At 44.1% G+C, this 19,533-nt stretch overlaps 10 protein-coding genes across 10 annotated transcripts; 5 read left to right on the top strand and 5 right to left on the bottom strand. All coding sequences in view use genetic code 12, as the record gives it.

The window, feature by feature from the left end:
• Positions 1–386: 386 nt before the first annotated feature.
• CXQ85_005318 (cytochrome P450) lies at positions 387–1,954 on the top strand (the record flags this gene model as incomplete). The annotated part of the gene is made up of 2 exons (XM_025488915.1): positions 387–1,516; positions 1,540–1,954. 2 exons carry the CDS (start codon positions 387–389, stop codon positions 1,952–1,954), a joined length of 1,545 nt encoding a protein of 514 aa, XP_025343231.1.
• Positions 1,955–2,988: 1,034 nt separating this feature from the next.
• Positions 2,989–3,957, top strand: CXQ85_005317 (uncharacterized protein; the record flags this gene model as incomplete). The annotated part of the gene is made up of 1 exon (XM_025488914.1): positions 2,989–3,957. The coding sequence occupies one exon, from the start codon at positions 2,989–2,991 to the stop codon at positions 3,955–3,957; it is 969 nt and encodes a 322-aa protein (XP_025343230.1).
• Positions 3,958–3,981: 24 nt separating this feature from the next.
• On the bottom strand, positions 3,982–4,815 carry CXQ85_005316 (uncharacterized protein; the record flags this gene model as incomplete). The annotated part of the gene is made up of 1 exon (XM_025488913.1): positions 3,982–4,815. The coding sequence occupies one exon, from the start codon at positions 4,813–4,815 to the stop codon at positions 3,982–3,984; it is 834 nt and encodes a 277-aa protein (XP_025343229.1).
• Positions 4,816–5,238: 423 nt separating this feature from the next.
• Positions 5,239–6,942, bottom strand: GAD1 (glutamate decarboxylase; the record flags this gene model as incomplete). The annotated part of the gene is made up of 1 exon (XM_025488912.1): positions 5,239–6,942. The coding sequence occupies one exon, from the start codon at positions 6,940–6,942 to the stop codon at positions 5,239–5,241; it is 1,704 nt and encodes a 567-aa protein (XP_025343228.1).
• Positions 6,943–9,100: 2,158 nt separating this feature from the next.
• VRG4 (GDP-mannose transporter) lies at positions 9,101–10,120 on the top strand (the record flags this gene model as incomplete). The annotated part of the gene is made up of 1 exon (XM_025488911.1): positions 9,101–10,120. One exon carries the CDS (start codon positions 9,101–9,103, stop codon positions 10,118–10,120), a length of 1,020 nt encoding a protein of 339 aa, XP_025343227.1.
• Positions 10,121–10,342: 222 nt separating this feature from the next.
• Positions 10,343–13,306, top strand: CXQ85_005313 (importin-alpha export receptor; the record flags this gene model as incomplete). Its single annotated transcript, XM_025488910.1, has 1 exon — positions 10,343–13,306. The coding sequence occupies one exon, from the start codon at positions 10,343–10,345 to the stop codon at positions 13,304–13,306; it is 2,964 nt and encodes a 987-aa protein (XP_025343226.1).
• A 192-nt stretch (positions 13,307–13,498) lies between these two features.
• On the bottom strand, positions 13,499–14,227 carry HAP2 (Hap2p; the record flags this gene model as incomplete). Its single annotated transcript, XM_025488909.1, has 1 exon — positions 13,499–14,227. The coding sequence occupies one exon, from the start codon at positions 14,225–14,227 to the stop codon at positions 13,499–13,501; it is 729 nt and encodes a 242-aa protein (XP_025343225.1).
• Positions 14,228–14,723: 496 nt separating this feature from the next.
• ZCF4 (Zcf4p) lies at positions 14,724–15,404 on the bottom strand (the record flags this gene model as incomplete). The annotated part of the gene is made up of 1 exon (XM_025488908.1): positions 14,724–15,404. The coding sequence occupies one exon, from the start codon at positions 15,402–15,404 to the stop codon at positions 14,724–14,726; it is 681 nt and encodes a 226-aa protein (XP_025343224.1).
• A 548-nt stretch (positions 15,405–15,952) lies between these two features.
• CXQ85_005310 (uncharacterized protein) lies at positions 15,953–18,544 on the top strand (the record flags this gene model as incomplete). Its single annotated transcript, XM_025488907.1, has 1 exon — positions 15,953–18,544. One exon carries the CDS (start codon positions 15,953–15,955, stop codon positions 18,542–18,544), a length of 2,592 nt encoding a protein of 863 aa, XP_025343223.1.
• A 63-nt stretch (positions 18,545–18,607) lies between these two features.
• Positions 18,608–19,445, bottom strand: CXQ85_005309 (uncharacterized protein; the record flags this gene model as incomplete). Its single annotated transcript, XM_025488906.1, has 2 exons — positions 18,608–18,616; positions 18,669–19,445. 2 exons carry the CDS (start codon positions 19,443–19,445, stop codon positions 18,608–18,610), a joined length of 786 nt encoding a protein of 261 aa, XP_025343222.1.
• Between the last annotated feature and the right edge of the window lie 88 nt (positions 19,446–19,533).

The raw sequence follows: 19,533 nt of genomic DNA, 5'->3' as shown, positions 1-19,533 counted from the left end.
AACAAAGCATTCCACAAAGCACATGGAAGCAAACGGCTCTCTTTCTCAAGCATATGAATGTGATAACAAACCCTTTGTTTTATACAAAAAAATGAGCATCTATATGCCTAACCCCACTCCCTTGTGGTGGCCTGGTATTGGCCGTGCGCATCCCCCTGCACTTGTTAAGCAGAGAAGGAATAAAAAAAAAAAAAAAAAAATTGTCGTCACCCACCCCATGTGAAAATTTCCCCGCCTTGAGGGAGGAGCAGGTTTGGGGCCCCTACAGGTGACAAACCAGCCTTGTGGGTGTGGGGCCAAAAAAATCTTATAAAGCAGCTCCGCTCGCTGTGCAGTTGGGGACTCTTGCTGTTTGGCATTTACCTTCGTTAACTTATATTCAAATTATGTCTTTTGTGGCCGAAGCCGTTGAGGCGGTTAAACCTCATATTGCAAAATGGTATACTATTGTGTTTGCAACCATTCTACTTTACATTGTTCACCGTCAGATCAGAGTCTACAGAATCTCCAAGAAGTTTGGCTGTCAAGACACTGAGGCTCTTCATGCTCCATTCTTTGGTATTCCAGTTGTAGTTGATGCTCTCCAGAGTATTAACAATGGTACCATCTTGGAGATGATTGGCAGGAGATTCAACGAACTCAAGAATGACACTTGCCATCTTAAGGTGGGTGGTATCAGAATTTTGTTCACTTTCCAGCCCGAGAACTATAAGGCCATTTTGGCCAACCAGTTTAACGACTTTGCCTTGGGTAAGAGACACTCTCACTTTTTGCCCTTGCTTGGTGATGGTATCTTTACTTTGGACTTCCATGGTTGGAAGAACTCGAGAGCCATGTTGAGACCTCAGTTCTCCAGAGAACAGATTGCTCATGTTAGAACTTTGGAACCTCACGTGCAGACTCTTGCTTCCCACATCAGAAAGGCCCAGGGCCAGACTTTTGACATTCAGGACTTGTTTTTCAAGTTTACCGTTGACACTGCTACTGAAATTCTTTTTGGTGAGTCTGTCTACTGTTTGAGAGATGGCACTGTTCCAGAGCAGCCTCCTCATGACCTTTTCCCAGAGAGAGCTGAATTTGGTGATGCTTTTAACCTTACCCAGAGAGTCCTTGCCATGAGATCTTACTCTCAGGTTTTCTACCGCTTTGTTGATGGCATCAAGTTCCGTTCTGCTTGTAGGAAGGTTCACAGATTTGCTCAGTACTATGTCCAGAAGGCTCTCGCTGCTCCTCAGGAGGAGATTGAACGTAAGGCTACCAAGGGTTACACTTTCTTGTACGAGTTGGTTAAGCAGACTAGAGACCCTAAGGTGTTGCAGGACCAGTTGTTGAACATTATGGTTGCTGGTAGAGACACCACTGCTGGTTTGTTGTCTTTCACTTTGTTCGAGTTGTCTAGAAACCCAGAAGTTTACGAGAGATTGAAGCAGGAAGTCTTGGTTCAGTTCGGTGAGGGTACTCCAGAGGATATCGCTAACATTTCCTTTGAGTCTCTCAAGAAGTGCGAGTACTTGAAGTGGGTTCTTAACGAAGTTTGAGAATGTACCCATCGGTGCCAATGAACTTCAGAGATGCCACCAAGGACACTGTTCTTCCTACTGGTGGTGGTCCAGATGGTACCGCCCCAGTCTTTGTGGCCAAGGGCACCACTGTTGCATACTCTGTGTACTACACTCACAGAGATACTAAATTCTATGGTAAGGATGCTAATGAGTTCAAGCCAGAGAGATGGGCCGAGAACCAGAAACTCGGTTGGGCTTACTTGCCATTCAACGGTGGTCCAAGAATCTGCTTGGGTCAACAGTTTGCACTTACTGAAGCATCTTATGTTGTTGTCAGATTGATTCAGATGTTCCCTAATTTGGTCTCTTCCTACGAGGGCGAATACCCACCAAAGAAGATGTTGCATCTCACCTTGTCCATGTATGACGGTGTTCCAGTGAAAATGACTTAAACTCTGAACTAAGGCCAATGCCGTGCATTTGCCGCTTACATATTTATACATGTCGTTCACTGGCATCAATTGATAGATTCAATATAGGTTATATGGGTGAAAATATATGTAGATGATTATGAAGATTTGTTGCCTGGGGATCAAGGGGTATTTCGAGTTATCTCGGAAGGGGTGGCACCCCTTAACCCGGCCGACTAGCTATTTACACCAATTTTTATTGGATTCTAGATTTGTAAGTAGGCTGGCGGCCCTACATGATGCAGAGGTATTAGGTATCACAAAACGCCCAAAATTAATAAACTTTTTCCGCTGCTGGCCCCCCTCAAATTGCGTTCCAAGATCCGTAGCATCCAACCGAAATATTCCATTTGGCTGTAGTTAAATTAATGTCCTCGTTGGCGGCTATTTTTGCTTTATTGGTTGCTGATATTGGTGAAATTGGTCTCTGTGAACGGCAACATGTGAATTTTGTTCGTTCTAACGGATAACGGTTCGTAATAGCACAAAATAAAATTACAAGAGCAAAAACGGCTATTTTGGATAAGAAATCATGGGTATATTTTATTAGACAACATATGTTGATGGTTAGTAGGAGCCCTTTCATGATTCCATTCTTACCCCACTCAAGGTGAGACAATTAGCGGTTACAATATTTACTTGCTTTTGACGTCACCGTTTTATCCCAAACAGTAAAATACCCCATCTTTTGCAAAAACAAGCAATATCATGGTGTAACCATTGCACTAGCTAATTTGCTGGTTGCGAGGGGTCCAACAGGGTCCCCCAACGGCCCACCCAGGCTTTAAAAAAATTCCCAAAAATAGCCCAAACCCCAAATTACAACCTTCCAAATCCTATCCAACAGTTTTTACGTTATAAAATTATGCTAAACTGAAACTAAACCGAAAAGTCCTTTTGCTTACTCTAGGCCCAGGCTTACTGGCCCCAGCGCGCCTAGTTACCTATTTTCCACCTCCAGCTCTTCTCATCGCATACTGATGGACACCAAAAGACCCAAGCTTGAACCCTCTACCATGAAGATCTGTACCCATCTGGGCCTGTTCCACGCCGATGAGGCTTTGGCCATTTACATGTTGAGACTTTTGCCTAAATTCAGGGATGCTCAGCTTGTGAGGTCGAGAAACCCAGCTGACTGGGAAGCTTCAGACATTGTTGTTGATGTTGGTGGAAAGTACGATGGCGGCCACAAGTGGTTTGACCACCACCAGCGTGAGTTCAACGAGACTTTTTCGTCTAAATACGCCACCAAGCTCTCCAGTGCTGGTTTGATCTATAAGCACTTTGGTCCAGATATCATCCAGGAGACTCTTAAGCTCCAGAGCCCATCTACCGTGGACTTGCTTTACCAGAAGGTGTACAAGGAGTTCATTGAGGCTGTGGATGCCAATGATAACGGTATCAACAACTATTCCAGTGATGCCGAGAAGAAGTTCAACGATAAGAACTTGACTCTTCCTGCCATCGTCAGTCAGTTGAACCCTAGATGGAACGTCAACCCTACCGATAAGGACTACGACGAGGCTTTTGAGAAGGCTAGCGATTTGATGGGTACGTGTTTCGTCAACCTTCTTAAGGGTTACGGTGAATCCTGGTTGCCTGCTAGAGATATCGTGGAAGCTGCTTTCGACAGCCGTTTCGATATCCACCCAAGCGGTGAGATTATTGTCCTCGAACAGTTCTGCCCTTGGAAAGAGCACTTGTACTCTATTGAGAAGGAGAAGAACGCTCAGGGTGTCATCAAGTTTGTGCTTTTCTCTGACCTGAGCTCGAAATGGCGTATTTCCACGGTGTCTGTGACATCGACCAGTTTCGAGTTCCGTTTCGGTCTTCCTGAGCCATGGCGTGGTGTTAGAGACGAGGAACTTTCCAAGTTGACCGGCGTCCCAGGTTGTATCTTCGTTCATGCCGCTGGTTTCATTGGTGGCTGCGAAACCAAGGAGGGTGTCTTACAGCTTGCTAAGTTGGCATTGGAGAAGAAGTAAATATCTGTATGTATGTAAACTACCTTAGTTACCGTCCAACAAAGGAGCGCCTTCCTCGGAGGTTGGCTCCTTGGTGATCTTACCAGTAACACCGGCGACAAAACTCAAGATGAGAAGAAGACCGGCAATGATAAAAGCGAAGATCCATTGCAATGCAAAGGTCTTGGTAAGGATTTGGTTCAAGCCCAAACCGAACATCAAAGCACTCGAACTCAAGCCAATTGCATAATCGTTAAAGGCAACAATGAAGAAGGTTGGCACGAACAAGAACAACCAAATAAGAATATTGGCAATAATTCTACCAACGAACTTATGCACATGGAACAAAACAGCACCATTCCAGAACACGGCAAACATCAACCATGACCAAGGCAATGCAACTGTGGGCCAGTGGATCAAGACCCATGTAGACAATGGTCTGATTTTGTATGTCTTGTGGGCAAAGTACAAGTAGGTGATGTTGGCAAAGTTAGCCAAGAGCACAAGCTCGGACCAGAAAAAGTGTCTGTTGACAAAAAGCAAGGTCCATACGAAAACACCCAAGTTGAAGCCAGTAAAGTGCCAACCAATCTGCTTGGTGATGGCAGTTCTTGAGGCAGTCAAGGAATTGGCAGACTCCACTGAAGGCACAAAGATTTGCACCACAAACGAAATCTGCAAAAAGAACAACACAAGCCAGTACACTAAAGTGACTATAATGTTACCAGAGAACGGAGTGTCGGCAACATGGTAAGGGTTATTGGAGTCAGAGGGAGAACGTCCCACGAAGTAACGAATACTGACGAACGCAGCGAGCACCCAGGACACAATTGTAGACCATTTATGGACCACAAGGTCATTAGCAGAAACAGAAGCCATGATGGAGGTGGAAAGAAAAAAAGAGGACAAGAAAAGTCTTTTTTAGAGTCGAAAAATGGTTTCACTTATAAACGACGCCACTTTCACCTTTTTTTTGGTCTCGAAGCCCATGGTTTGCTAGTACTATGGCTGCGAAAGCAAGCATCAGGCCTCGTAAAGGGGCTCCTAATGCAGGTGCATGCCCCATGACCCCCCTAAAGTGGATCACCTAAGACACCCCTCAAGGAAAGGCTAATTGTTGAGGCCCAATTGTCTAGGGTAGAGAATTTAAGGAGGGCAAGTCACGCACGGAAGTGACGGCAGTGGTTTTCAGTTCGTTGGGGAGGGGTGTTCCGACTTCGTTTACGTACGTGCTGTTGCATGTACGAGCTACTACTACACAGTTTGTTTCACCTCGCATAGTTTGCTTGTATTTTGCAACCACTAGCAAGTACCTCTATATGACTTCTTGTGCTTGTAATGTCCCGTGCCTTCCTTGTCCAAGAGTTTGGTTTGGGCCTTCTTCTTGTCAATGACACCGTCAGAGGCAATACTAAGCAACAACTCGTGGATCATCTCTTTCCTGGCGGCCTCGTTCTCGGCGCCCTTCTTGCTAACGATATCCATCACAGTATCGTGAGCCTTGAGAAGCAACTCGGTGCTCTCGGTAATGCTCTGGATGAGCTTTTCTAACAAGTTCAAGTTACAAGAAGGTCTAATCACAGCACGCAAAATCTCCTTGTCGTGCTCATCTGGACTCAAGTTGTAGTTTGGCACAATGAAGCCCTTGTTTCTCAACAACACTGAGATCATGGCTTGAGGAATTCCAGGGTACTTGTTTCTGAATTCCTCACTGAATCTAAAGGCAACGACCGGCAAGCCTGGGCGGTAACCTTGGTTGGCAACTGCAACCTTGCCCAACTTCAGGTTATCGTTCTTGTTAAGAGTGAAGATCCTCTTAGACTCCTCCTCGTCCAATGGCCTGTGAATCACGGAGAGGACCTCATAGTAGCCACTCTCTTCTAAGTATCTCGACAACAACCGCGTGTTTTGGATGCAGCTATCAAAGATCTTGGTGTAGCCTTCTCTGCCAAACGCCAAAAAGTTATAGTATTGGTGCAACACAGGGAAGCCGGGTCTAGAGAAGTTCAAACTGAAGGTTTCTTCAACACCACCCAAGTAGTCCAACTTGAACCTCAATTGCTCAGGCAAGTATTCGCTATGTTTCCAGATGATCCAGCCCAAACCAGCAGTGGTCAAGCCGAACTTGTGGCCAGAAGTGTTGATCGATACAACACGAGGTACAGCAAAATCCCATTTTAAGTTTGGATAGACAAAAGGTGCCACAAAGCCTCCAGAAGCTGCATCAACATGGATCTTGACATCAAGACCCTTCTCCTTCTCAATTTCGTCCAAGATGGCATTCACTTTCTCCACAGACTCAAAGTTACCGGTATAGGTAGAACCCAAGATAACGAAAATACCAATTGTGTTCTCGTCAACTTGCTCCTTGATCTTCAGAACATCAAGAACATGCTCAGAGCCTTCATTGATGTGAATTGTTCTATTCTCCACATCAAAGTATCTGGCAAACTTCTCCAAAGCAACTTGGGCAATAGACGACATGATAATATTAGGGTTTTCAGTCGACTTGCCCTCTGCCTTTCTCTTCTCCTGCCATCTCTTCTTCAATGCCAAGCCACCCAACAAGACAGCCTCGGAAGAACCGGTGGTAGACGTACCGATGGTATCCGTAGTACCATCCTTGTTCTTAGGAGCGTGCCAAAGATCGGACAAAATGCTCATACACCGAGCCTGGTGCTCGAGTAACGAAGGGTACTCATCATTATCAGCCAAGTTCTTCGAGATATTGTCACAGATCAACTTCAATGGGTTGGGCTCCACTGCAGTATTGACAAACGAAGCCATGTTCAACGTAGGCGTACCGTCAAGACTCAATTCTTCCTCCATGTACTTAAGAACCAAGTCCAGGTTGCTGGACTTAGTTGGGATCTGGTGCTTTGGCACTGGGTTATTGGAAGAGTAGTTAAAGATGTACTCATCCCTATCAGACACTGGGGTCTTGGTGGCTAATTTCAAGAGCCTGTGCTCCAATTGCTCAGCGTCAACGTGTTTAGAAAGAGTCATAATTAGTGTAAACAACAAATTCTACAGAAAGGAAAATAAGGGGGAAATCCAAGCAATATATACTCTGTGGCTGCTCCAAACCAAAAGCGCAAGCATGGAAGTACTAGCCAGTGGGATGCATTAAAATCGGCTACCGGCAGTATTGGGGGTGTATGCGCAGAGGGGGCCCCACAGGGTGGTGGTGGCCTGACGGTACAAAACCAAGACTTATTGGCAGGGCCTATGCATGGAGAACCCAAAACGGGTACAATTGTAATTAATAGTTAACAAGGGTGGCTCCGCCTGGAAAAGCAATTATTGTTAATCTTAACATGGGGATTATGCACTGGGAACAATTGATATGCGAGCTACATTTTTGACGTATTGAGGGAAAATGCAAAAAGCTGTCAAAATGCGGCATGGAAGTCCGAATGGGAATGGGACTTGAGAAGTTGGGTTAGAATTTGAGAAGTTCCTCAATGAGGTTATTTGCTCTTGGCACTTTGGTTTTCTTGAAGCTTTTTGGTTTGTGGAAGCGCAAAGCAGAGAAGGAGTCGGTAGAGCAAGCTAGAAATAGCCGATCTCACTGAGGTTTGTGTGGTTATGTAGTAGGACACACAAGGGGTTCAGGGATCCCTGTAGAGCCAGAACGTGGTTGCGAGGAGTTTTAACAGAGTCAAGGGGGAAAATGGATGAAGCTATGGGACTTAATTTAAGCTTTAGCATTATACTTTATCTGTCACTACATGTCTGGTGGCCCAGTAGAACCAGGCAAGAAAGCCTCCAGCCTCAAAGCCATTAGAAGCGTACAAAACCAACGGTCCCGGGTTGTTCGGCTTCCTTCCAAGTCGGCAGCGGTAGATTCGGGTCAAGCCTCCATCTCGGGCGCCGCTTTGGACCGAGAATGAAAGATCTCGCCGGCTCGCTTGTCTGTAACGGTTATTGCGAAAGTGAGGAAGGTAATTTAAGAATACGGCGAGTTCGGACAGCCAACTGGCAGCACTGCCCTGGAGATTTATCCCTAGTGGGACAAAGACAAGCAGTCACGTTTAAACGTTTTGCCCTACTTTCGTTGACTCTAAAGTTGATCTAGCCATAGTGATGCCCTCAGAGCGCTCAGCCTCATCCCAGTACCACACCAACACTACTACACCGCTAACATACCCTACTTGGTCAATTTCTTCCACACTCTATAACTTCATCCTCCCGAACCCTACCCTCCACCCAACCAACTTCACCTCCCTTGTCTCTATATCTACCCCTATCTACTTGCACTGCCCACCTGGTACCATTGTTGAGGCTTTTTCGCAGCCAGCAGACATATGGCACGGCGCCGTATTGCCCTGTGCGTTTCATTTCCAGGAACAGACCCGGAAACACGTAAAAAACACGTATAATCATGATAAACAAAAACCACCAGAAAACAGTAACAGATCTTCCCAGCGTGGAGCCAACCGAGTTCTATGTCCCCCTCACCATCAATACTTTCTGCTCAACCACTCCACCAACCACAGTCGTCTACTACCTCTTCCAGCCCCTTGTTCTTGTTTTCTTCCACAATGTCATCTGACGCCTAACTCTGTTCACGGAAGCTTACTGGTTGGATGTCCAGGGCAACACAGCTCCAGCTTCGATAAGCCTCACCGTATTCAGGAACCACGTCGCAGCCAGCGCCTGTCAGAGGCATAACAATCAGCAGGTGCCGGCAATTTGCAACCGCCTCGTAAATGGAGGTAAACAAAAAAGTCAAAAAAAGAAGAAGAAGAAGAAATGGCAGAGTTTAATGTTAAAGTATATTGTAAGGGGAACAAGTGTTTGGGAAGGGATTGTTTCTCCTTTTTTAGTGTTGTGTTGGTCGGGCAATGTATTTTTATCTTTTTTTTCTACTGTACTGCTTCTTTTTTGTAACCTCGCCATAGTCTCTCTTTTTGCTTTTTGACCTGCCGCGTTTTTCGTTGATCGATGGCGACTGCACACACCCGCCCTACGTGGTTCTCACACTTAATAGGACACAACACGCTCTGTTTTTTTATTTTTTTTTTTTGTTGGACTTTTCTACCTCACAATCTTCAAAAGGTCTTTACGTTTATATTAACCTAATCACCCACCCTGCCTTCAGTGTATGGGAATTCTTCTGTTTTATCTTATTGGCCAGATTGTATATTTATTGAAAAAGAAGATGGAAAAATCCGCCCCAGCCGCTGGCTCCTCCTACGGTGCTAACAATGCCCAATCACTCACCAACTCGGGACCTTTGTCCATTGCCTGCTACTGTTTTGCGTCTATCTTGATGACCCTTACAAACAAGTACGTGCTTTCGAAGGACTTTAGCTTCAACTTTTTGCTTTTGGCTGTCCAGGGCATGACGTGTACTGCTATCATTGCTACCTTGAAGGCATTGAACATCATCACTTACCGTCCATTCAACAAGGAGGAGGCTAAGAAGTGGTTGCCAATTGTCTTCTTGCTTGTGGCCATGATTTACACCGGTTCCAAGGCCATCAAGGGCTTGTCTATCCCAGTGTACACCATCTTTAAGAACTTGACCATTATCTTGATTGCATACGGTGAGGTCTTGTGGTTTGGCGGTAAGGTCACCACAATGGTCTTGGGTTCTTTCCTTTTGATGGTTCTTTCTTCCGTCTTGGCTTGTTACGGTGACACCTCTGCCCTGAGAAGCGCAGAGGATGTCGCTTCCATGTACCACGGCTACTTCTGGATGTTTGCCAACTGTTTCGCCAGTGCCGCTTTCGTCTTGATCATGAGAATTAGAATTAAGTTGACCAACTTTAAGGATTTCGACACTACCTACTACAACAACTTGTTGTCGATTCCAATCTTGCTCGTGGCTACCTTTGTCTTAGAGGACTGGTCTCCAGAGAACATTGCCAAGAACTTCCCCCCAGAGACTAGAAACGCCACCATTACAGCCATGGTTCTCTCGGGTGCTTCTACTGTGGCCATTTCATACTGTTCAGCCTGGTGTGTGAGAGTCACTTCCTCCACCACCTACTCTATGGTCGGCGCTTTGAATAAGTTGCCAATTGCATTGTCCGGGTTGGTCTTTTTCGACGCCGCCGTCAACTTCTGGTCCGTCTCTTCCATCTTTGTGGGTTTCGTGTCTGGTTTGGTCTATGCCGTTGCCAAGCAGAAACAGCTGAAGGATAGCGCCCAGCAATTGCCTACCACTTCCAAATAAGGGAACACAGATCATTTCGCATTTCGTTAACACAGCTTATAGAACATTTTTTAAGCATCTTTGTAGATTATTTCTCGAATAAATGTATCTTAGCATCTACTCAGTAAGTTGCGGCCTGCACAACCCAGTGATGAACCTCATAGAAAAACACATTACATATAGTCAAGCACTGAGGGAAAAAAAAAGCTACCACCTTCAACCACTTAAACAAACCTAAAGAAAATGGCTGAAAACAGTTTGGAGACCATCTCTCAATACTTGAAAGAGTCCCTTAATCCAAATCATGCCAAACAAGCCGAATCGCATTTGAGATCAATTGAATCTCAACCTCACTTCGCCATCAACTTGCTCCATACGGTAGCTTCTACAAACTTGGAGCCTGCTGTGAGGCTTGCCGCTGCTCTTTTCTTGAAGAATTTGGTGAAGAGAAAGTGGGTCAACGAAGATGGCGAGTATATGTTGTTCAATGACGATGTTCAATACTTAAAACTGGAGATCTTGAATGTCATGATCAAGCTTCCAAACAACTTACAGATCCAGCTAGGTGAAACCATATCTATTATTGCTGAGCTGGACTTCCCACACAATTGGTCGAATCTTATTGATGATCTCGTTGCTAAGTTGTCTCCCGATGATTTTGTTTTGAACAGAGGTATCTTGCTTGTGGCACACTCCATCTTCAAGAAATGGAGACCATTATTCCGTTCAGATGAGCTCTTCTTGGAAATCAAGATGGTTTTGGACAAGTTTGCACAACCGTTTATGGCTCTCTTATCAAAGACTGACGAACTTATCACAGAGGCTGTGGCCCAGAACAATTCCGCTTCCGTTACCATCTACTTGGAATGCTTGTTATTGCTTGTTCAAATTTACTATGATCTTAACTGTCAGGATATTCCTGAATTTTTTGAAGATAATCTTAACACCGGTATGGGTATACTACACAAATATTTGGGCTTCCTGTCTAACCTCGTTGGCGACTCCAGTGACGATGAGGATGTCGATGTCTTGATTAAGGTCAAGACAGCTATAATCGAATTGTTGTCTCTCCATGTCACAAGATACGCTGAAGAGTTCGACCCATTGATTCCAAATTTTATTACCTCCGTTTGGGAACTTATCAACGTATATGTCACCCAGCAACCAAAATTCGACCTTTTGGCTGTGAATGCATTGGCATTCTTGACCTCCATCACAAAGATTGTGAAATATCAGACATACTTCAACAACGAACAAGCGATCAATGAAATCATTGAAAAGATTATTCTCCCGAATATCGCATTCAGAGAAGTTGACGAGGAGACCTTCGAGGATGAGCCTATCTCCTTTGTCAGATCAGACTTGGAAGGATCCGATTTTGATTCCAGAAGAAAGTCCTCCACCGATTTCTTAAGAGAGTTGAAGGATGTCAACACTGAGCTTTTGACCAGCACTGTCATGTCATATGTCAACCGTTTCTTATCACACGATGACTGGAGAAACAGGGACATTGCGATCTACTTGTTCACTTCGTTAGCCGCTAAGGGCTCTGTTACTAATATTGGTGTTACATCCACAAACATGCTCGTGGATGTGGTTAAGTTCTTCACCGATAACATTGCATCATACTTGACTGGCGATGCTACTCCAATCTTGAAAGTCGACGCCATCAAATATATCATGACTTTCAGAAATCAATTGACAAAGGATCAGCTCCTTACTACCTTACCGCTTTTGGTTGATCATTTGAAGCACTCCAATGTGGTGGTTTACACATATGCTGCTATCACTGTTGACAAATTATTGACGATGACCAGCTTTTCCGATTCCAAGCACACCCCTGTATTTAACAAGCTGGATATCCAACCTTTCGTCAATGATTTGTTGAGCAACTTGTTCACCCTTATTCTTTCCAACTCTGCCCCAGAGAAACTTTCAGAAAATGATTTCCTAGTCAGAGCTGTCATGAAAGTTTTGAACACAGCCGAGGATGTTGTGGAAGAGAGTTTTAAGTTGACCATCATTGAACAATTGCTTAAGATCTTAAGCATCATCGCAAAGAACCCCGCTAACCCCAGATTCACCCACTATATTTTCGAAAGTTTGGGTCTCTTAATCAAATACGGCGGCGGTAAAGATGATACGAGAATTAAAAAGTACACATCCTTGATTTTACCAGCTTTGTTAAATATACTTGGTGAAGACGTCCAAGAGTTTGTGCCATATACATTCCAAATCTTGGCTTACCTACTCGAAAACTTCCTGAAGGCTTCGCCTATTCCCGATGAGTACAAAACGCTTGTCAAACCACTCTTGTCACCTGCTGTTTGGGAATTCCGTGGTAATGTTCCTGGTATTACTAGATTGCTTGTTGCAATTATGGCTCACGACTCTACAGCAATTGCATCGAACTCTCAGGAGCTTGTCCCATTACTCGGAGTATTCCAAAAACTAGTTGCATCGAGGGCCAACGATACTTATGGCTTTGACTTGTTACAAGGCATCTTCTTATATTTCCCAATGGATTTGATTTCAGTTCATTTGAATCAAGTCGCAGTTCTTCTATTGACAAGATTGAAGACTTCTAGAACAGAGAAATATATCAAGCGTTTTGTCGTCTTCTTGATGTCGCTATGCTGCATTCCATTGAACGACACCCTCCATGCCAAAACGCAAAGTCAAATCAATTCAGGATTTGTCATTAATCTTATAGAGTCAGTTCAGCAGGGAGTGTTCCAGCAAATCACAACAAGTTTCATCTTACCCACAACCGAAGAATTTGCAAATTTGCAAGACAAAAAGATTGCCACATTGGGCTTATCACAGTTGATTGTCTCCGAGCAATTCACACAAGGACAATTCAAAGGTTTACTTCAACCAACAGTGGAGCAACTTTGTAAGAACTTGACTCTCTTGTCAGGCATTCTGAAGGGTACTAATGTTGCGGAGAACACCATCACTGGTGGACCCAACGCAGCTAGTGTCGCAATTAATGAAATTGACCTTGAGAGTGCCGCTTATGGTTCCAACTTCTCTAGAATTGTCTCGATTCTGTTGAAACCTTTCGATCCTGTCCCTCACGTCCAGAATGAAGATTTTAAGCAAATCAGGTTCCTTGCTGTTGCAAACATTAAGCGAGTAGGAGAAATTGGTGCTTTGAATCAGTTAAGTGACTCGGCTCAAGCAGTTGTTGCTGATGCCTCATAGTGGTCAACTTATTTTTTATTAAAATTACATGAACAAACGAATAGGAAGAAACGTCTAGGGAGAAATGAAATAGAACCATCGCCAAACCCATTATAGGTACTCGTAAAACAGTAGTCACTTTTTGTTGTCGGTGAGGATGACATCACCTAGCAGCTTTTGAAGCTCTCTTATGCCAATTAATGACTGTTACACTTAATTACCAGGCTCGCTGATGAGATTCTGGAAGATAGACTCCCCAACGTCTTTTTGCTCCACAGCTGAATGTTCAGTGGTAGCAGGGGAGGAGTGCTGAGTGTTGGCAGAAGAGCCGGATTCGGAAGTGTCACTTTTCTTTTGGGCGTCAGAGCCATTTGGCTTGGAATCTCCATCATCAGAGTTCTCCATGCTCTTCATCTTTTCCAATCTCTCCTTCTCAGCAATTTCAGCAGCTGTCAAGAAACGGCCACCTTGACCACGAGGACGTCTCATGGCATGCTTGTGCCTTGACTCGTGCAAGTATGGCTTTCTGGTTCTTGCAATCTTAAGCGTTTCCTCCAACTTGGCTCTGGCGATACGCCTCTTCAATATCCTGTGATACTGCTTAGCATTCACGTAGAACGGCTGCTCAGCAGGCTGATCCATTGGAGGCTGTGGAGGCATATGTGGCTGGGGTATCTGAGTGGGAGCAGGTCTTGGAGCAGCTTCTGGGATGACAGGAGCACCAGCGGTGATAGGTTCCTGCTGATAGTATTCATGATGAGGAGATTCGTTAGCATCGTAAGGTGGATGGGAGTTACCATTTTCGGCCTGGTAGAACTGCGGACGTTCGTGCTGGTCTATCTGGTTGTTGATAATGGCATGTTGTGGGACATGCGAGTTATAGTAAGTTTGGGGAAGCTGGTCGGCGTAATAAGCCCCTGGCTCTTGGTGTAGAGATGTCATTATGGAGCAAAACAGTGCCAGACTATTGCATTAACAGGGACAAGATGTCGGTGGATTGTAGAGCCTGAAGCAAAACCGGGTTTCTGAAGAAAGAGACGCTGAACTCTATATACTCTAGAGGAAAAATAGGATTTCGCACGCATCACCGTGTAAATCCAGATGTGCTGCCCTACCATGCAGGTCCTGCTATATCTAGACCTGACTGCCTGAGTCCGATCTCGGTATGGCAACGGTAAAAAGGTCAGGCAAGCAAGGTAGTGGAAAAAGGAAGGTTGGGTTAAATTTTGATTCTTTTGTTTTCCCTGGGAGTTTTTTGCTGTTTTGTAATTTTTCATGTTTTTCAGATTTTTCAGATAACTTTTTTTTTTTTTTTTTTTTTTTTTTCAGATCTCTTCACTATGGGCCCACCAAGGTACCACACAGACTACACCCATCACACTCATATTCCCCAAAATGCTAGTATTCTTATTCCTGTCTATTTACCTTCTGATTTCCTTTACTTCTGCGGAAACGTATCCCCAAGATCCATCTGGCGTGCTATGTAGCTTCGAATGAGATCTCGATTCACCTTACCCTCACCGTACACATCTTCGTCTTCTTCTTCCTCTTCCACACAGTCCTGCTGCATGGCTATTCTTTGCAAGAAGTAGTTCTTGCCTTTTCGATTTTCGTGTAGTATTCCAGCTTTGGGCTTAGAGATACGGTATTCGTCTTGCTGCGGCGCCCCACTATGTGCGAGTTGGACTGGCTGCGAAATCTGTGGTACCCCAGATTCTAGTGTCTCCTGGGCTGGGATGGTTTCTAGAAGCTTACTTGTTGCAAGGTCGTATGGTTCAGATAAGCGTCGGCGGATCTGGTTGTGTGGTTGTTGGGTTTCTTGTGTTTGTAGCAGATGAGTCAACGATGCGGGATCCACAGTAGTAGCCAATACTTGTTGCTCTGGCTTTGGAGGACTTGAGGAACTGGGGGTCTCTGAAGGTGGATCTTGCAGCTTCTTCTGTTTTTCAGGTGTTTGTCGTAGCGTTTTGCTTTCAACCACATGTTCTGGCCATGTACATTGCAACTCATTTGTGTTACAGTTTCTGCACTGTGGATACAGAGACTCGTCACACTTCTTCTTCCGCTTTCGGCAAGTGAAGCACCCGTTCCTAGAACGCTTCCTTGACCTCTTTTCCATCACAGACAGACAGACCTTGAAGTGGTTTCAGAGTAAAACTTTTCCCTGGTGAAGTTTTTCCCAAAGAGGCAAGTGCACACCGCGCTTAATTTTCCACATCAGAGTCAGACCACCAGAGATCGCTAAGAGCCGGATAACAAGATATGTATGGCCAAGACAGAAGACCTTTATGTGACGACGAAATGTTAGACATTATAGAGCAGGTTGTTCTGAAGGTACTTCCAGTAACTACTACAACACTTGGCTCCATATTCCAACGGCTTAGTTGAACAGGTCAGAATTCTCCAATTAGCGAAGCTCTCAAATCCACTTTACAAAGAAATCTTTGATCTGCTGGTTTCTTCAAATCTAGCAGATTTACAAGATGTGCAACTTTCATCACTAGTCTAGCTTACTATGGATGCTACATACTTAGCGAGTGCAGAATCGCGACTAACAATTTCTAACCACCAGCTCACCAAACAGCTATGGATAAGCGAAAAGGACTGACAGCGTCAGTCTCATCTCAATCTTCTGCATCAGCAATGCTGGTAGCAAGTATTCCAACAATGCAGAAGCTTATAGAGTTCTCTGTGGATGATGTGTTTGCACGTTATACTGTTCCTCAAGTGCAAAGGCTACATAAGGACTACCATCAAGATATCACCAAGGCAAAGGACGAGCTTCATTTGTTGGTTGGTGGTAAATACAGAGACTTGATTCGAATTGCTGAAGAGATTGATACGATGAGTGTCACTGCTCACAAGATAGACAATACGTTGGCTGACTTGTCTTTTCAGTCCTCTAACTACGTTGCATTTGGCAACAACAAGTTTTCCAAGTTTGATTCTGATTTAAGGAAACAAAATGTCAAGACTGCTCGTGAACAGTCCAAGAGGACTATTCTTAACAATGTTATCAACAATGAACTTATTGGGTATGACTTGAAGCTCCAGACCGACTCTCTCAAACGGACGCAGTCTTTGGTCCACCTTGCAAAGATATACTACACAATCGAAAAGCTTTTTGGCAATATACTTCTATCCGAAGACCACAGCGTCACGAGCTATGCTAAGCTCAAGCGTAACTTCGTGTCCTATCTAGAGAAGAAGCTTGCACTTTATACATTCACAGGTGATGCGGTTACGAATAACTCTCTTCTGGGTCTTGAGGACGTAATCCAGAAAACCGAAAACAAACAATGGCTCGAGGATGAATCTTTTGATTTCTTGAGTGAAGAGTTTGACGATGATGACTACCAATACGCTGATACCGAATCTTCCCGAAGTGACACATTGACGAGCGCTTCCAGTATACCCATAGTCAACTACATCCTTGCTTACATTATTGTCAATCATGATGGTGAAGAGACCAATTCATTGCAGTCAATTACCTCAAAGATCATAAACCTCAAATGGGCTCACTTGAGTTCTATTACGAAGGATGCCTTGCAACATCCTAATGCATCCAATATTAATTTCTACAAACTTTTCCGATTTATCGAGTCTGCTGCAATTTGTATAAATGATTACCTTGTCAACGACGGCGAAATCAAAACTCGTCTCAAGCAATTGAAAACGTGGAATGCCTCACAGCTTATTGGCTTTCACCATTGGTTCGAAGAAGACGAGATACACTTTGACATTCAGATGGATGCTACAGGATCTCCAAGCTACGAAGAATCACTCCAGTCTTACTACGATGACAGTCGTAACTTGCTTACTTCCTTTGTGTCTTCCTTGTTTGAAGCAAACCAACAGACTGAAACAGCTGCATCTGGGACTGTTATATTTTCCATCCTCTACAACCTTATGTCTGGAGCAAGTAAGGTAGGGGGTTTGGCCAACTATGAAGAAAGAGAATGCTACATTTCAAGCAGCATTTTCACAAATGAATTCATGTCTACTTCTATTAAATCAGCATTCAGAGGCTTCCACGAGGCTTCGCAAAGACATATACATACACTCACAGAGGGTGATGCATCGATATTACTGTCATTGAAGAGTCTGATGGCTGCATCGGAATCGGATGGTTGCCACAATGATGATTTTTTCTCGGATGAAATCATAAGTTCCATGGACGAAGATATCGAGACATATTTGACGAATATTCTGCGCCTCGGATCATACAAGACTGTCAGTCTTGAGCAGTCACATAATGGCTTACGTACCTGGCTCCGTGCCATGAAAACGATCTTGCTGGAAACCAAATCGTCAGATAATAATGTCATTGGCAAGATGCAGCGTCTTGTCGCCAAGCTGGGCCTGGATTCTTCCGTGAAGTCACAAAGCACAGCTCTTTCCGAAAGTGTCAGCAAAGGTAACGACACCATTACTAAGGATCTTGTTGCACAGTTCGACATTTTTGTCACAGACCTCACAGGCATGCTTAAAGACAATCAGGGAAAAGATGTTATCTTTGGCATACTAAGCCTAGTACTAGAGTTGAAAGACTTCATCTTCAGAGTCTTTCAGAAAGACACTGGTTCGATTGTCTCACGCATTGACTCCTTGTTGGCTGATCTTTACAACAAGGCCCTTTCATCTGCATTGAACTCAAAAATGGATGAAGATTCAGTTGGCGATCATCTTATTTCATCTATTAGAGCAGCTAATGTTAATGAATCTGCTGACTTGCCATCTAGAGCTGATCCTTCAGTGCACTCAATCTTGTTCGGCTTTGTGGAAGAGCTCCTTGACCTGGACCAGTTCCAACAACAGAGAGTGATCTCATATTTCACTAACAAGCATATCAAGGATATTTTCGCCAAAGAAAAGACAAAGCTTTTGTTAAGCGTGATTGACAAGGCTCTTGAGTATCCTGAGACTACGAAATCCAATGCTGAAACATTATCATCCGAGTCACCTAAGGATAATGATGAAGAACTTGAGCAAAATGGGTCGTCCAATAAATCTGCGGGAGAGAAGAAGTTACCCTCCTCACAAGTACAACAGACGCTCGCCAACATCATATTTGTGCTTAACTTTACGAGGACTCTGACCGTGAAAGCTGGCGACGATGCCATCCAGTCATACTTGAGCAAGCTCAATGATAAGGCTGAGCTGCCTATAGAGACTTCAAGCATAGAGATAATAGCGAGAGGAGTAAGCGAACAGTTTAAAGCTAGCAAAGATTTGTTCCTTCCCTTGCTGGCAACCTAGTTGTCTATAGATACTAATACAAATAAATTTTTGCCCCACCATCTGCCAAGTCTTTGAGTACCTCTATAGTCTCTTGAATATGCCATATGTTTTGAAGCTTTTGATCGAGATAAGAATTGTCCACGAGCACAATCTTAACCTCATCCTTGGACAAACCCAGTTCTTCAGCAGCCAACACCTTGGCAAGTCTACCTGGGGTGCAGCAAAGAACACGAGACCAAGTGGTAGATACAAGCTTAAGGTCAACATGAAGCTTGTTCTTGTTAATGAGTTTAAGAGATGATCCTGGAATTTCTCGAAGAGCACGGTGCACATCGCAGGCTCTAATGGCGGACATAGACATAATGGCAATGAACTTACGCTCTTCCTTAGCATCTCCATTAGATGCCTTCTGTTCTCCAGAGTCTTTGCCTTTCTTGTTCTTCTTATCCTTCTTATTCTTACTGTTCTTCTTGCCTGGAGTTGTAGAAGGAAGCATATTGCCGAACCTGTTGTTGATAAACTTTGACAAGTTATCAAGTGTACGTGGCTCATCAAATTCAGCAGATGATCTGAAATCGGTCTTCTTGAGGTAAAGTTCAGACAACTCTAGCGCTGAGAGCTCGGTATTCCTTTTCCTAATAACGTCGTTAACATAGTCACTTATAACATCCGTAGAAGATTCAGTAGACAAGTCTTTTTTTCTTTGAATATCCATATCCATCTTAATCTTCTTCTTTTCCTGTAATTTAGGATTCTTGGTTCTCTTCTTTGAGTTTTCCTTAGGACTGGTCTCATCTTCTGAGGCATCTCCTTCTCCACCATTGCTTGCAACGATCAGCTCATCCTTAACAGGTACTGTTTCCGAATCCGAAAAATCAACCTCATATTCAAGCCCGTCGTCTAATTCGTCTCCAGCCATTTCTTTAGGTGTATATGGTAGTTCGATGAGATGAGTTACTAGCCTTATCAGATCTGCGCGAAACGAGATGAGTATAGATGGTCCTTAA

The sequence above is a fragment of the Candidozyma haemuli genome, assembly GCF_002926055.2.
Source record: "Candidozyma haemuli strain B11899 chromosome Unknown J_2014730914, whole genome shotgun sequence".
In the NCBI taxonomy this organism is placed as follows: domain Eukaryota; kingdom Fungi; phylum Ascomycota; class Pichiomycetes; order Serinales; family Metschnikowiaceae; genus Candidozyma; species Candidozyma haemuli.
Note: the sequence above shows the minus strand (reverse complement) of the source record. Positions and strands in the feature narration are given on the sequence as shown.